The 16,722-nt window shown below is 40.1% G+C and overlaps 1 protein-coding gene across 1 annotated transcript in view; it reads right to left on the bottom strand.

Annotated features, from left to right (window-relative positions):
• The window catches only part of jak1 (Janus kinase 1), a 36,079-nt gene that overhangs the window by 15,562 nt on the left and 3,795 nt on the right, over positions 1-16,722 (bottom strand). The window contains exons 2-13 of the mRNA XM_035653592.1: positions 14,445-14,656; positions 12,985-13,108; positions 8,832-8,985; positions 8,097-8,251; positions 7,170-7,438; positions 6,290-6,399; positions 6,014-6,196; positions 5,304-5,461; positions 4,571-4,685; positions 3,538-3,736; positions 2,459-2,544; positions 686-844 (exon numbers count right to left, since the gene is read on the bottom strand). Coding sequence (XP_035509485.1) covers positions 686-844; positions 2,459-2,544; positions 3,538-3,736; positions 4,571-4,685; positions 5,304-5,461; positions 6,014-6,196; positions 6,290-6,399; positions 7,170-7,438; positions 8,097-8,251; positions 8,832-8,985; positions 12,985-13,108; positions 14,445-14,649 — 1,917 coding nt within the window. The 5' untranslated portion in view covers positions 14,650-14,656. The remainder of the gene's footprint in view (positions 1-685; positions 845-2,458; positions 2,545-3,537; positions 3,737-4,570; positions 4,686-5,303; positions 5,462-6,013; positions 6,197-6,289; positions 6,400-7,169; positions 7,439-8,096; positions 8,252-8,831; positions 8,986-12,984; positions 13,109-14,444; positions 14,657-16,722) is intronic.

Consider the following 16,722-nt stretch of genomic DNA (forward strand, 5'->3'; position numbering starts at 1 on the left):
GTATATTTATAATCGGGCTTTAATTAAAAGTATGTTTTATCTGATTACTCGATTAATCGATAGCTGCAGCTCTACAAGAGACCATTACTGACATGAGTTATAAATTATTATGGGAGCAACAAATGGTTACACTGGTCTGACTGCTGTCAGTAGTGCAATATCCAAAAGCAGACACAGGAGGGAGCCTCTCTTACACAACAAACTGTGAGCACAGCTGTGGTGGGAAACTCACACTGAGGTAGAGTAAGTAAAAAGTTATCTGCAGCTTGTTCCCTGTCAAAGAGGATCTGGTCTGTGTGTTGGTAAATGTGGTATTGATAGAAAGATACTAGAAACTCTTCAAATGTTTAAAGAGAGTAGCGAAAGTCACAGAGATCCGTGATCGTTTCGATTCAAAATAAATGTGAAAACTACTTTAACCTAAAACAAATGTATGACTCTTGAATATATCCAACTATAAACAGTAATAAGTTGGTAAATTAATATGAAACAATGTGACCCAGTAAAAGAAATCATATTTTAAAGTGTAAAATTCAATCTATTCATCCATAAAAACACAGAAGAGGACCAGTGGGGATGAAGAACACTAACATCTTACATTTAATAATGTGTTAAGTGGAAACTACCAGGACCAGACTGTAGTTTAAAGTTTAATTCAACAGTCTGCCTCGACAGCGTCCGTTACCTGGTCCTGGCCCCACAGGCGTGTTCTGGGTGGAGGGTATTTCAGAAGATCCAGTGCAGTCTCTCTGATGACTAGCGGGTTCAGAAGTCTGAACCTGTGCGGCTCAAGAGGGATTTGATCTGGAACCTTCTGCCAGAAGAAGAGCCAGTCCCACAGCGGCTGCAACACAAAACACACACACACACACTTTTAAAAAGGGCCATATCAGGATTTTTATATGAAGCTGTGCATGCTGCAAAACGGATATTTTTTATAATACAGATGACTATTTTCAAAAGTATGGTAACATTTTAGATTCTTCTTTGTCAAAATCAAACTGCAGAGACTTGACAATGCTTGTGTTAGGTCCCCACAGAGAATGTCTTGTCTGCTTGTATTGTTGTCATGGTCATGTTATCTTAAAGTTTAGATTGATTTAAAAAGTCTGCACTGCATTCATACAACAACAATGCACTCCGACAACAATAAAAGCAGACGTTATGCTACATTTGCAAGCGAAAATGCTACAAATGTATAGACGCCTATATATGCTCTGCAATTTAGCATGAAAGCAAAACTGTGTTTACATGTGGTAAAATAAACTCTCAACAATTACGTCAATGTGGCAATGATGTGAACAGCTATTCAGGTCGGGTTACCATACTGATTCAGTTTATTTTTTGTATATACAGAGCTGTGTGTGGGAGGATTGTCAAAAATGTTTCTTTGTGCCTGTTCCCGTACTATATGTGTGTGTGTGTGGGTCTCTGCGTGTGTATGTGTGTGTGTGTACGTGTGCGCTTCTGTGGGTGTCTAACGCTGTGAGCGTTGTGGTTTAAGAGGGAAAAGGTATCTGCACTTCATCAGCCTCATCCTACATTCACCGTCAAAGCGCAGTTAAGAGCACTGTTCCGTAACATGCAATCTGTGTTTTCATGCAATACCAAAATACAACATCCACCCACATCATCAAATATTAGATACTGCACTGCACCCACTGCTTAACCCCTTGACCTAATCCAGGTCTAACCTTTATCATTTACTACGTCAGGTCGGGCACACACACCTGCCCACTCTCAAACCATGGAGTCCCTTTTCTCACCCATCTGTCATCCTATACTTACTTTATATTATTTTCATAATAGTTCAAATTCATGCATAGACCCTAAACAACACTATGTAAAAAGTTAGTTGTTTGTATCATATTCTCTGATTTGGGCATACTAGTGTTTTACAGTCACAGCAAGGATGTTGTATAATGGATTATAAATATTTTAACTGGGACAACAACACAGCACTCCAGTCTTTTATCTTCCCCAGACACTGCATAAACTCACAACCAAAATAGTGGCGCCTTATGATAATAATCAACACCACACAACCCCAACAAACAAAAACAGCTCAACATCCATGCACACACAGGTCTCCACCTTTCCCTGAGTGAAGTAAACACAAGAGTGCTAGTTTGGCTCCGGAAACCCACATTTACAACTCTCTTCCTCCCTGACACCATTTCACACTGACACACACACACACATTGTTAATGCCAGCGTCTCTAACTCAGTTAGTGAGACACACAGACACACACACACAAACACACACCTACACACACACACACACACACACACACCCACACACACACACACACCTACACACCAGTCTTCCACTCTAAGTCTTATATGACAAGGGCAAAGCTTTTCTTCATTGACCCTCTACAGGTTGAAAGGTTCAAGTCTGTTACACTTCTTACCCCACCCTATATCACAGTCAGGTGTGGTCTATTATACTTGTTACCACACCCAGCTGTGATGCAGCATTGCACAAAGTAGTAAATACAGCAGTGTTGTACTGCACAATGTGTGGAATGAGGAGGCGTACTACTAGATGCAAGAGCAAACAGGATTTTCAGTCTGCTGTAGCACTTATCTATTTTTAAAGACTGTGAATGCTGCAAACTCCTCTAAGGGTTTTTTCTTAAGCGTTTCTTGTTGCTTCTTGCAATGAGGACCTTGGAATCAAAGTGTCAATTAACCAGAGCCATGTGGAGCAAACGTTTAGAAGGAATATGTTTTCAGACCATCATAACAGACAGATTTCCCATTGATAATAAATCAAGGATACATGCACGCATTTTCAGTATTTATTAACAAAGCTACTTGCTGTAAACCCATATTTACAAATCCTTTTTACTGCATGCCCACTGATGATGATAATATAACTCATATGAAATATATAAAATAAAAAATAATAATAATTCTGGTTGGGTTTAGATCTCCCCCTGTGCACACACTTGTCACATGTCTTTTATCACAGCTATCACACTTCTTGTAATCTTTTTTTAACACAACAGCTTTAAATAGCGTTGTTATTTCAAGCATTTTGCATTATCTGCAAATGTGAAAACATGAAAAAGGGTCTGCTCACTGCAGCTCCCTTAAGTACAATTTCTTGGGACATCCACTAGTGACGTTGATCCTGCACCTGCCTTAAACGATATCTGGATGTGGGTGACTACTATGCATGATTCAGCATGTTGCAAAGGTAGTCATATAAACAGTTTTCAGTCGTCAACCCTTTACACATTTCTATTATCAATTATTCTTATCTTCTATAAACTCCATTACTGCTGTTGTTCTGTAGAATTCCTGTAATATGTGCATTGTCAATGGCTGAGTAAAAAGAACAAACTAAACAGGGGTGCATACTGTGTGTTTAACAGAAATACTTTTACTGTAAAGTCAGCCCTTTAGTATTTATTATAAGTCTTTTAAAAGCATGGCTTACCAGACAATGAAGGTCTGTGCTGACCCTTTTTTAGCTTCCCTTTTGTTTGAGTATTGAGTGTCTCTGCATGTGTCTTTGCTTAAGCTTACCTCGAGGCTGTGGAGGGCAGCAGCGCAGCAGCTGGAAGTGCACGTTGTCAGTGCGAAGACTTTGGCCCTCCAGGTGTTCCAGCAGCTCCCCGAGAGTTTTCCGAAATGTCTCAGTGCCGTACAGGCGGAACCCATCGCTGCCCACTTCAATCTGGAAGTTCTTATACTGACGCACAGGACGAGACTCTCTCAGGTCCAGCTGGAGGCAGAAAGAGAGCAAAGCGAATGTCATATCTTAAAAACAGAGGTCTTAGACTGTTTTTTTAGAAAGTATATTTCTATTTGAATGGTTTCTTTTAAAAAAAAACATTTATATAGTTCTGTTAAAGCTCCACAGACACATGCAAATATATAAATGAGTCACTGCTATTACACATTTATTCAGTCCTCGTATATATCGTGTTCGTTAGTGGTGGCTAAGCTGGCCCAAGCTAAGCTTTGTGAATGTTAATGTGTGTGTGTGTGTATGCCTTTGAGAGAGTCATCAATAAGATGCCAGTCATTACCTAATGTGCTAATAATACAGGGTTCATTCATTTTGCCTTTTACTGTAACCACACACCACTGAAAAGAGAGAGGCCCATAGAAATATGACAACAAAGAGTGGTTTTGATTCCATTATTGGTTTTCAAAACTTATATCATACAGACGTGATTACACAGGAACGTGTTATTTCAGTTTCTCAACAATCACACCACTTTGATTTTGGGTTTCCTTCCAGTTACTGAAGTATAATTCAGTTCATATATATTTAATTTTAAAATAAATGTTCAGTTTACATTTGTAAAATCAATGGGTAGTGAGACAACTGTCAACAAGCTTTTGGCAGTTTGTTTGTAATCTGAAATTTTTTACAATACCATAATATAATACTACTCACAATACTTATTCTACTAATGCATGTAACAACTATAATTTACTTATTATTTTACTATAATGGAGCAATGATGCATATCACACTCACAATTCCAAGTTTTCCAGAGTCTGACGAAGAAGATATATAGTATTAGGTATATGAACAACTCTACTCTACCTCAGTGCAGACCACAGTGATGATGATGTACTGGTAGTCAGTGCAGCTCCAGCGCAGAATGTACGTGCCCTCCTCGTTGCCCTCCTGACGCAGCTTGTAGATGGCGTACTCGGTACTGGGGAGGGGAAAACTCAATAAATGGGGGCAGTAATGGGGAATTCTATTAAAGGTAGATTGAGGGTTATACAAAAGACTTTAATACAAGCAAGATATAATGTCGGTTAGTATTACTATTGTATATATAGTTAGTATGTCTTTTATACTGAGAGTTGTTTGTTTATATTCTGTTTTTCCCTGTACATCTGAGACTAAACCAGTTTTCCCTCTATGGGTTAAAAAGTTATCCGTCTACTTGTCTTTAATCCATTCTGTGTGACTAAACCCTTTATAGAGATAGAACAACAAAATAATACAATGACTGAACAACAGATGCTGATAGAAATCTGTTGGTGACTGAACTGACCTGTCAGGTGCAGTAACAAAAACAACATTAAGACAACCCTTAAATTGCTATAATGGAAAGGTTTACAAAAAAACAGTGACCTTCATCACAGAACCTTAATTTAGGCTGACTTCTAAAAGCAGTGTGTGATCTCTGTGCAGGTAGGAGGCATACAGGGTGCAGGCAAATACAAATTAAGGTAAGCAACAGATGGTTTATGATGAATGTGAGTAATAAAGCTGCCCGAGTCCGGTAACATTGTGTTTTTGTGAGGAAACACGCAGTACAAACCAGATGGGTCCGTGGCAGCCGTTGTGAATGTTGTCCACCACTGAAGCAGGGGCCACCTCCTTGCACAAGAAGTGGTGGGCATCCACTGTCAGCCTGAAGTACCCGTCCACAAGGGCCGCAAAGGACAACGCCTCAGCTCTAGAAGCCATTTGCAACTCCTGAAAAGAGAAGAGAGAGCAAGAGAAATGAAGAGAAGGAGAAGAAGTGATCAGAAAAAATAACTCTCTATAAAGCCACAATACTCCAAAGGACTATCTAAAAGAGCGGCGGTGTATCACAAAAATCATGGCTTGTGGGCTTCACTTCAACATGAGCTACATTCAAACTAATTTTGCAGTTGGTAACATTAACTATGTGGACAAGTAGAGAGTGGTCCAGATTACTGAAATAGGTGAGAAGATCAATGGTATTTACTTTGACATGCTGAGGCCTTTGAGACAACAAAACCACAGGAAATTTGTAAAGTTAATCCTTTTACAGCTGTTTTGGATACAGAGAACATTACAGAATAGTAAATGTAACGACAAATTATACTTTTAAAACAGTTATCTAGCGATGTCATGTGTGGTTCCGCTTCTGTTGACTCTGACGTCAACACCAGACAACTATTTCAATAGACAGCTCAGGCATTTAAATGGCACCGAAATCTGTGCTATGATTCGGTGCAGTAGATACCATAGTTAAGTTTGTCGGTACGTAACCCTACTCACCATCCTCTTGTTGTCCTGTCTAAAGATGGTGACTATTGACTCTTTGATGACAGTGTGGGTAAGCTCATGGAAGTCACAGAACACCACCCAGCCTTCGCTCGTGTCTTTCTTTCTGTCATTTTTCTGTTTTCCATCCAGTTTGTTCTTCTTTGACTTGGCCTTTTCTTTAGAGATCACAGGTGTCTGTTTTAAAGATACATAAAACAGATATTATGTTAAGTTTCTTTTTTTGTTCCTATAATAGTATCCTGGTGACTTGATCAAACGTTATCTTACTGTAGGAGGCTTCTTTCTCCAGGAAATACCATTGGTACCGGTAATAAGGACCTGCATGTCATGGCTCGTCTCCATGCTCTGATTCTGCCCTTGGCTCTGGTTGTAGTACCCTGGAACACAGAAAGCAAACCATATACCACAGCAGTTACGGATGCAGCCAAACTATTCGAATGCAGTAGTTAGAGGACACATTTGGACAATCCTGCGGTGATTATGCAGAGATGAGTGAAGCCACGGAAATGTCTTGTTGACTATGGCTACTGTACGTTTAAATTGAAAGAATATTTTGATCTTAAGCAGGTTACTCAAACCATCCATTTTTGCATCAGTGCTTGAAAGCTTCACACATTGGGGTCTGGTCTACTCTGTGATAAGTGGGTTAATGTGACATGTAAACATCTTGTTTCTTTCACTTTTGGTTTTCACAATATGCACAAACTCACACAACATTTTAGGCATTTGGATGTCAACAAAGTTCAAACTGTTTTTTTTTGTGGGCAATATACCACAGGTACTCTGCAAGTAAACATACCACTATAACAAACCAATGTCACATAACCACCATATTTCAATATAGCTGATACAAACTGCAATAGGACTATAAAAACAAATTATCATCTCAGCTTTGTAGTAGAGCAGCAACCTTACTTTGTCTCATTGTGCCTTATGATTTAAATAATAATAATGATAAGTTTATCAATCTCCTTCCACTCCCAGTGAGATCATCAAGGTAAAAACATTTTTTTCTCTTTTAATCATCTATAATCTCCTGTAATTCTTGTAAAACTACATCTCAAACAAAACCCCACCCTGGGCGGTTGCACGCCACAAATCTGGCACCGTGCCTGAAAACGTTGAAATTATCTACCTGAAATCTTACCATAGTAACCTCCATTGCAGATATCCCCTTCCTGCGTCACACCGAGCGATGTGGGCTCAAACACCTCGCTGCCCAGTCCACTGGTCAGGCCCTCCAGTGTGGCTAGGTACTTGATCTTCAGGTCGTACGGTGTGATGTTGCTGTCCCTGACTGTGCGACGGTTGAATTCACTGAGGAATTTCTTGAAGACGTTGTTGATGCGGATGCGTGTCAGAAAGTTGCGCTGCTTAATGTTGCGGTTCAGCGACTCTGGGATGAAGCGTTTGTAGCTGGTGGGATTAAGATAGAAAGATAGTATATAAAATAAATGTGTTTCAGTTCTTTCTATGGTTTGTGCAAGTGTTTTGAAGATAAGATAAAATAATATGTGACCTCTCTGAAACTGAATTAAAGAGTGGTCATTAATTAGTGACTATCATTCTTTAGTCCTACAGTATGAACAACAATTCTTTTATGTCTACAGGCTCCCTAAACTTCAAATGTGGGGGGAATAATCCCATAAACCGAACCAAATAAAGTTTCCCCCAGTCAAATGGATATATATTTTTCCATTATATGCTTAGTTTGAAGTGTAAACAATATATATGGTATATTCTCAACCTAAGAAAACACTGTGTCAATTAATTTTAGTCACACTTTCAAGTAAAAGTATTTCTGTTATGTCTTAGAAATTCACACTGTGCTCTTGATTCTCTGAAAGGAATACTGATAGTGTTCTGAGTAAAACAACAATCTATTTCGTGAAAATGGAATTGTGGAATTTATGTGAGTTTCCTGGGATGGCATTGGAAGGCTATGATTTTTAAACATGGGTGTTATTTTAAGATCTTAATCACCAGTCCACTGATGTTGCACAATTCAAACCTGTTTGAGAATTCAAGCACATGCTACATCGTGTGGTTGTGGGTAGGTGTGTGTGGGTTTTACCTGATTTCATTGGAAGTGGATATATCCATGTCCGTGGCATAGTGAGTAATAGCAAGAACAGCCATGCCCAAACACTCATTTTCTATCTCGTGCTGCTCTGCCTCTGACTGGGACACCCTCAGTGGAACCACGCCTTTCTGAAAGTCATGCTGGCCCTGTGCAAAGCGCAAAAGAGCAAACAGAGACACATTAAACACAAACATAACATAAACACCTTACTGTATGGACGGATGCCTTATGTGGTACACAAATCATGTCAAGATGACCAAATAAAATAAGAAAACAAACTGCCTTATTTAAAGTAAAGTTAGATGGGTTTATTATATTTTGGACAGCTTCTTTAAAAGGCATTTTATATTCCAATGGACTGAAATAATTGATTTGACAGCAGTGGCTCTAAATTTGCAGAAGGGGTGATGTTGCTGTCTATTGCTAACCTTCAAGCTGCACTTCCTGGTATTGTTACATTTCCTTCCATTTGTTGATGTTCTGAAACTCAACTGTGAACTGTGTTGATGTTTGAGCTTTTAATTAAAAATCTACTCTCAAAAGTTATTTTAAAGAAAGAAATAATAAATGCAACAAAAAAAAAAAAGGAAACGTTTTTGGTAGTCTGATTTTTTAGGTGGCCTGCCCAAAGATATTCTTCATATGAGCAACAATGAGTAAGTGAAGAGAATTCCACCATGACACTATGAAGAAAGTCATTAGTGATTGATTTTTTTTTTTTTTCACCTGGGAAAACAGGTAGTCGAGAGAGGCAGCGTCCAGTAGGGGCGTCCCTTCTGGTGTCTTCTGTGGGCTATGCCCTCTTTTGAGTTTACTGATGCAATGTCTCCAAACTGGAGACTCTTCTTCAGTGGTGCCATGCCAGTTTCTGAAATAAAACCTGACAGGAGACAGAAAGAAGACAAGTTAACAAGACTTAATACATGGTGTGCGTGCAAGAAAGTACACATGGCTTTGGGTTATTTTATGCTCGATGAATTTCAGAAACCTATTTTATTCTTGAATGCACTAAACCGCACATCTCCAGGAACTCACTACTAGGTTTTAAAATTACTGCCTGAAAGGAAGGTGGATGTTAGTACTATAAATAACAAGCTTAGCCTTGAGTTTGCATTGCTGGGATTTTGGCCTTTAGTGACAGAGATGTCTAGCCTTGAGAGGCAGCTGGACTTAGAAGATTACAGCTATGGAGGAGGGTTAGTGTTATATGGTTCGTTGATCTGATTGGTTGAAGTTTGCCCGTGATAGACGGTCACAGAGAGATGGTTCATCCAATCACATGCGGGTATTTTTTGGAAGTGCCTGCCCTTGTCCAAACAGTTTCCAACAATTACTTCCCCAGATGGTTCTGTGTATGAGGTTTGTCATGCACTTGAATGTGCACAGAGAAACAATAAAACATGAAGTGCACTACTGCCTCCTGTATTATATGTAATAATTAAAGTATAAAAATGTCTATTACTAACACTTACCCATGCCCATTTTCACTTTGCATGCTAATATCACCCAGCCAGTTAGAATTTTAGTGCAGGGGAACATTTAAGTTTTTTCCTTTTTTGGTTTTGACCTAATTTCTTGTTTTCTCTGAAATGAAGCCATATTTCAGCTAGCTCATTCTTTTCAGAGGAAATACATCATCACTGTTCAGCATCGCAGACACGACAAGACAAGTGGCAGGGGAACATTCAGCTAACTGGCACACACATTCTGATGACACGACTGCTGAAATTTTATTGGCCAGAGAGAAACACTCAGTGACAATGCCACAGTGAGGGCTGTGGCAGGAAACCCAGGACTCATGGAAAAACATCCCAACTACACAGAGAGAGAGCCCAGTCCACCCATTCTGGGACAACATTGTTAATCATAAGTAGCCATCTTGCAAACAACCACTAAGGAGACTAAACATTTAGTACATTTATTTCAACACAGTGTACCGTCACAAAAAACCCAAGATATTTATATTGATACGATGGATGATGTATAACGTTCACAGTTATTTACAAATTAACCCGCTACAAACTGGCTCCTTTTTTTTTGATGTCTCTGCCTGAACCCGCCCAGAGATATAATAGTCCTGTTAGGAGCCGCTGTAAATCAGCTGCTGGCGACAGCTAGTACAGTTAGCACATCGCACCAGTGTACCAGTAAGTGACTCCCTGTCTTACAAGAGAAAAGGTCTGTCTTGCGCAGCTCCCAGACAGAGTTTGACGTTGTTTTTGTCTTTCTGCGAGTCTGACTAATAATAAGTGGGTCGACTAAGACTCTTCTCAACGATTAAGTAGACTATTAGGGGGGAGCCCTAATACCTGCTAAACATAAACCCGCTGTATTGTCACTGTTAGCATATCAGCATGCTCATGATAGCATTGAGATAAAAACACTGCTCTACCTCACAGACCTGTGGCTGTAGACTCGAGTCTTGTTTTAGTTTTTGCACTGATGGGAATCCATGCTGGTGACACTATAATCCGTGTGCGTGTGTTGGTGTTTAGCATTTGCTTATGCTGAAGATTGTGTATCAAGACTTGAACACAATACCCTGCTTGTTTGGCGGCACTACAGTACGCAAAGCAGGCTTCAGCAAAAGACACATATACACAAGCTCACACAAATAGACACACACCACAAGCCACATTTACACTCTATGCACACTCGCTTTTCTCTCCACTTGCTACTGTCAACACAGAGCACAGAAAGAGGAAGTGCAAATGACACCACAGTCGGATTGTTTTTCCTCTTTGCATGAAATGCTACCTAACTTGTACATTGGATTCGCTTAAGAGGGACTTTTCTAGTCGAGTACAAATATGACATAGCTGGGCTGTCTCGTAAAAACTTTTCACTCCAGCCTTCCAGTCACAAATCTTATACAAATGGATTTAATGAGCAGTTTAGTCTCTTATCATGGGCTCAAGCATGGAGTTGGACTCTTAAATCACCTCAGAAAGTCAATGATTTACTTCACTTCTATTCCTCATCTTATTCTTAGATTATAATAGCCAACGACCAAAGGTATAAAACAGCTCTCAGAGGTATTGCTGAGCTTCATCCTTTGCTGAAATCTGTCCGTTTTCCCTTCTCTTTCTTCTTATTGAGCTAAAGTGACAACTAGGAATGTTATAATCTTATACGACCAGAACTACAGTGCTCCTTAGTCACAACACAAATTGTTTTTTCCCATAATGCCAAGGATTATATGGCATTATGAAACAGTATGCAGTTAAGTGGTATATGCTCCAGATTCCTCCGTCAGCAGTACTGGCATTATACACACCTGGCACTGACAAGTGTACATCCATCACATTGGTGTGTAATATTAACAACCTTTAAAACTGATAATAATAGTAACCTTTATTTCTATAGCACTTTTCTTAACAAGGTGCATTAATGACTTTGCCTTACTCATTTCACATCTACACGTATCCTGACAATCTTTTTCTATTTTAGATGCCTGCCTCTACCCCAGCATGCTATATGTTTTGCTATATATGAAACACCCAGGACTTGTGAATGGGTGATAGATGTGGGGACATGTGCTTGAACTTCAAAGAAGGGAGCAGGTTGACACCGTGAGAGCAGTTACTCACCAATATCTTACACATGCAACAAATAAGCTGTATTTTCTATTACTCGATTAGTTTATTCTAGTTAGAAAACCATGCATATATTTTTATAAAAAAGGTAAACAAGCCAAATGATTGTGGAAAGGAAGGAGAATGCCAACTGAAATAATGCCCAATGGCAAACTTATACCAATAGCCTATTTCCTGTGAGACAAACTAGTCTCAAAGTCAGGACCCATAATACCGCCAAGTATTTTAAATACAAAGGAACAGCAGTTTAAGCATTTCAAGCAGTTGAAACCCAGATCTCATCCTTGGGTCACTACCAAGAGCTCCTACATCAAAGATGAAGGTTGGAATGTAATTTTTTGCCTTTTACCTTCAGCTACCTGGAGGTCCTAGCTATCATCCCGGTTTGGATTTAAACAACTTCAGTGTGCACTAGAGGTCACAGGGATGCAATCCACAGATCATCAAAGCCAAATACCATATCAGGCACGCAGTTTCTCCCAAACCCAGGTTTTGTGACATTATGCACATGACCATTTAATTTACCTGACTGATCTAATGTGGTATTTCCATTGCAGGGTCGCTTGAAACCTCGACCAAGGTGATCCCAAAAGAAACCCCAGGTAGCAGATACTATCCCCAACTTTTGCCAATGAAAAACCAAAAAAAAAGGAAGTTGTGTTAAGCTGAGCCGTGGACATACAGCTTAACCCACCTGAGACGTCTAAGAACTGTTAACCCTTCTTCAGTCTTGAACTCCCTCATGGGTCCTCTCACCCACTTCTACACACAATCACACACAAGGAGACCCGATCCAGGAGTTTGGCCACAAAGCTTGTGCTTTATGTAAAAGCTTGGCTCAACAATAGTTACTTCAAGGGTGGCCTGCAGACTGGTTCACTATGGTACATGGTTTGTTGGTATTGCTCCACCTCATGCTCCTTCCCACCAGAAAGAGACATTCCACATCCCAGGAGCCAGTTTTCATAACCACAAGTCAGCATGCCAAGGTTCCTGCCTTTGACTGCAATCCACAGTGCCCTAGAATCTTGCAAGCTGGGTGGAGACGCTCGATTGACAAAGGTGCCGCAGTATTAGTAGACCAGACAAGGTTGCTCTCTCCGGATGTGAGAGTTCCATATAGGTCCTTAAATTGCCCTTCCTCTGGACCCTCATCTCCCAATATTTTTCAAACATTTTCACTATTTTGAAGACTACACTACGTTTGAAGTGATCCAATTAAAGAAATGATTTTATGCAAATATTTAGCAGCTAGAAAAAAATGTAGTCAGCCACTGACTCACCTCATGCGATAGTGTAACTTGAGCTTGGTTTCATCTGTGATCTTGAACTCATAGTTGGGGGGGTACCACATGCCAGTTGTCTCATTGTACAGGGCAAATAGGTTATGGCACAGGGGAGAGATAGCTGAGAAGAGAAAGAGGAAAGAGGAACAAAGATCAATATTCAGGCCAATTGTTGGACTGGGACAGAGGCCAATGTGCAGCAACTGTCGAGAGATTTAATAAGAGCAACAGCAAACAATATGCTTATAAAACAAAATAAACAGAACGGTCTACATGCTCCACTGTCAGTCTCACTTGGTTAAACTGTATGTTTTAATACTTAGGCATAGATGAAATGTACTGTCAGATGTTTGAAATGAAAAGAGACCATTTTCTTTTTAGCCAAGCTAACCGGAGTTAGCAAATCAGTCAGCTAAAATGACTTAAGACACTTGAGAACCACTAGAATGGCACTTAGTATAGTTTTACAAAACCTGATTCATTGCCTTTCAACTGTGGTTGCAATTGATTTTTAGTAGTGCAATTTCTTATGATTATATTACTAAGGTGAGTCATTGATTCTCGAGCAGCCATGCTGTCCATCTTGCTTGGAATCTAATGCATTTTATCTCACATGTTGACAGCTCAATTGTAGCACTTACAGGGCAGTAATGAATGTTCATCTTGCTCTGAGATCAGTAACAGACTGGGAAAAGTTCTCCTCTGTCAGAGTGTGGTTTAATATTCCGACATTTATCAATGAAATTACCTTTGCATTGCCACATTTTATGAACTTAGAGAGAAATGAGCCAGAACAACTCAACTTTATGGCCACAGTTAAATTATAAATAAGTAAATTACCTGTTAAAAGATGTTAATGATTTAGCCCAGTTGTTTCAGAACAGCACAGGCTGAGAGAGGAGAAACATCTGAGAAACTGGCTAACTATAATAAATGAGTACTGCAATTTATCTGTGTATTTTTATTGACTGTGTTGTAATCAGGTTGATTTGACCTTAGTCTGAGCCAGCTCTAAACTGTATTCTGGCATTTGATCTCAGTTCTTGCATTAGTGCCTGTAGTTTACTATGTATCTTGCAGCTGTTCTTCTTGTGTTCATATGTCTACATGCTATTAAGGGGTTTGTTTTTTTATTTCAAATCATTTCTGAACGGACAGGACCAAAGCCAACAGCTGGCTGACAGCATCTTCTAATGGTGTGTAAGAATGTGTCCCTATTAGAGCCCCAAAAGTATAAAATAATTATAATTAACTTTAAGCATAATGCAATGTCATTTAAGAGTGGGGATCTAAGATGTAAACCTGGTGATTCTGTTATCCCCATTTGATCTGGCACCTATGTATATGAAACATACTATTTTCAGAGTAAAATCTACAGAACATCCTTCATTACTACAACAGTCAGCAGAGTGGGCAATTCTTGATTTGCCCAACTAGTCAACAGGTCAGTTACTCACCGCATTTTTTGGCAGCCTCCACACAGAGCTCCTCTCCAGTGAAGCAGCCGCTGACAAACTCTAGCTGGTTCAAATCCGATCTGTAAAAGTGGATCTCCAGGCCGCAAGCGGAAGTAGGAGATGGCGAGAATTGGGTCTTCCTACTGGACCTCCTCATCTTCCCACAGAGTTGCCTGCTCAACTCCATCACCCACAGAGTTGACATTCAGACACTGGAAAAGTGAAGTAAAAAAGACAAAAGGGGGAAGTGTGAATGTTAGATTAAACGTTTCCCTAATGGTCCAAGTTTCAATATGCAGCAACTTTTTGGCTTTCATATTGTGTACACCAATGTAAGCTTTACATTTAATTCAATCAGGCTAAACGAGACAAGTAAGAAAATACACAAGACATACAAATACACGTGGGAAACAACCCAATTCAAATTTCTCTTACCCTACAAATTACTGTATTTTGATGGTCAGTGGAATGGTAAATCAGACTTCATAAAGCCTGTTTTACAAGTTATTACTACTAAGTAGAATTAATATTATTAATTATCTTACATTTTCAACAAAGGTCTTGTGGGTGTTATTAAAACTTAGCCAGAGCATTCGATACCAAGGTCACTACAATTACTTAGGTTAGCCTGTCCCACACTTATCATTAAGTAATCAATACTTTCTAAAGAAATGGGTGACCACCATGTAGTTGACATCAAGTGTGCTAGAGGTATATGTGTGTGTGTGTGTGTGTGTGTGTGTGTGTGTGTGTGTGTGTGTGTGTGTGTGTGTGTGAGGCAAAAGTATTGATTGTGTGGTGAGCTCAGCAAACAGCAGCAGAGACTCGAGAGTTCAATGTTCATTAACCAGATGAGTCATTGTCGCTCCGAGCCTGAATCCACAGAAGCACACAGAATACAGTGATGTGTCACAAAACTGCAAATCAAATGACGTCAGCCTCTCAACCGAGCTGATGACATCAACACAAAAGGCAGATTGTTGCAGCGCTGGGGGAGCGAGGAGTTTGGGCATCATTACTGGATGAGTCTACAGCAAAAGCAGCATGTCAGCAGCAGTCCTTCATCAGCATTTACACTGGATCTGTCCACCCACAGTACTGTTTCGCACTCAGTGGTGTGTTGACCGCACATACAGCTAAATACACAATTATGTAATGACACCCTACACCCTTCCAGTCTGCTAGCTCCCTCCTTCTCAGCAAATATCTCTAAAATGCATCAGAGAGCTGCAACGGACCGTGACTGTAGGGGGCGTGGCCTCAACAGCAACCATAGTGATTGACAGACTGGCCACAGCAGTGTAGCAGGAACAGCGAGCTGGGAGTCCGAGCTAACCCGCCACGAGGATCTGCTGTCACACTCTCCGTGTGCATGCGGGAAACACCAAAATACTACACAGCTGGTGTAGACTAACATTCACAGAGGTTATTCAGTAATGCTAGATGAGCTTATAGACGCTGTGTAGGAATATTAAGTAGCAAGCTTTTTAGTTTTAATTTATATACATCTGATCGTTTCTAAGCCCTGCCTCGTTCCCTCCAATCAACTGGAACTCAACATCAGCTCAACAGCATCTTCCTCCTCTGGTTCATTATGAAAACCCAACCTTGAAAAGAACAGACCAAAGGTCATTGGCACAGAAGATCTTAGCTGGTCACTGACATAAAACCAAACTTTGTTTACTTGATCTCTGTGTACCGAACAGACTACCTAACCTGCAAGCAGCTGTGAGCCCAGTGGTAGTGGAATACACAGGTGAGCTGGACTTACTTACAGTACAGTACAGCATTAAAGGTCTGTGCTTTGTTTACAAATGCGGTCGGGGCACATGTGCATGTTTTTACGTGTGAGACCCTCCATTACCAACTGAGGAGAGCGACTGAAACCGCTGTTTTTCTCACCTGCGTTTGTGAATTAAGGATTTATAACCTGAGTTGGTGACAGTCGGAACAGCGGATAGACTAACTGATGAGCACTGTTTTGTTGCTGTCCACTTTGAATTAAGTTACAATGAAGATATGGCGATATTACGGCTGTTTGTGGTTAATAATAAAGGTCTGTCTCTGTAGGGATCCCTTTCTTAATGTTGCCAGAGACTGTCAGTGGCAAACAAGCACCTTTAGTGGACGTATTCTTATTTTGACCAAACCAGCAATGGTGATTGTTGGAAAGACCGTGTAAAGACAGACAAAGGATTTTGGGGAGTTATATTTTGCTTCAGTGAAGGTTTCGTTATGATTATCTTCTAGGTAACTGGTTTTGTCAATGAAGTCTGGT

Source organism: Morone saxatilis, unplaced genomic scaffold (assembly GCF_004916995.1).
Source record: "Morone saxatilis isolate NCDOM2014 unplaced genomic scaffold, NCSU_SB_2.0 Contig12, whole genome shotgun sequence".
NCBI lineage: Eukaryota > Metazoa > Chordata > Actinopteri > Moronidae > Morone > Morone saxatilis.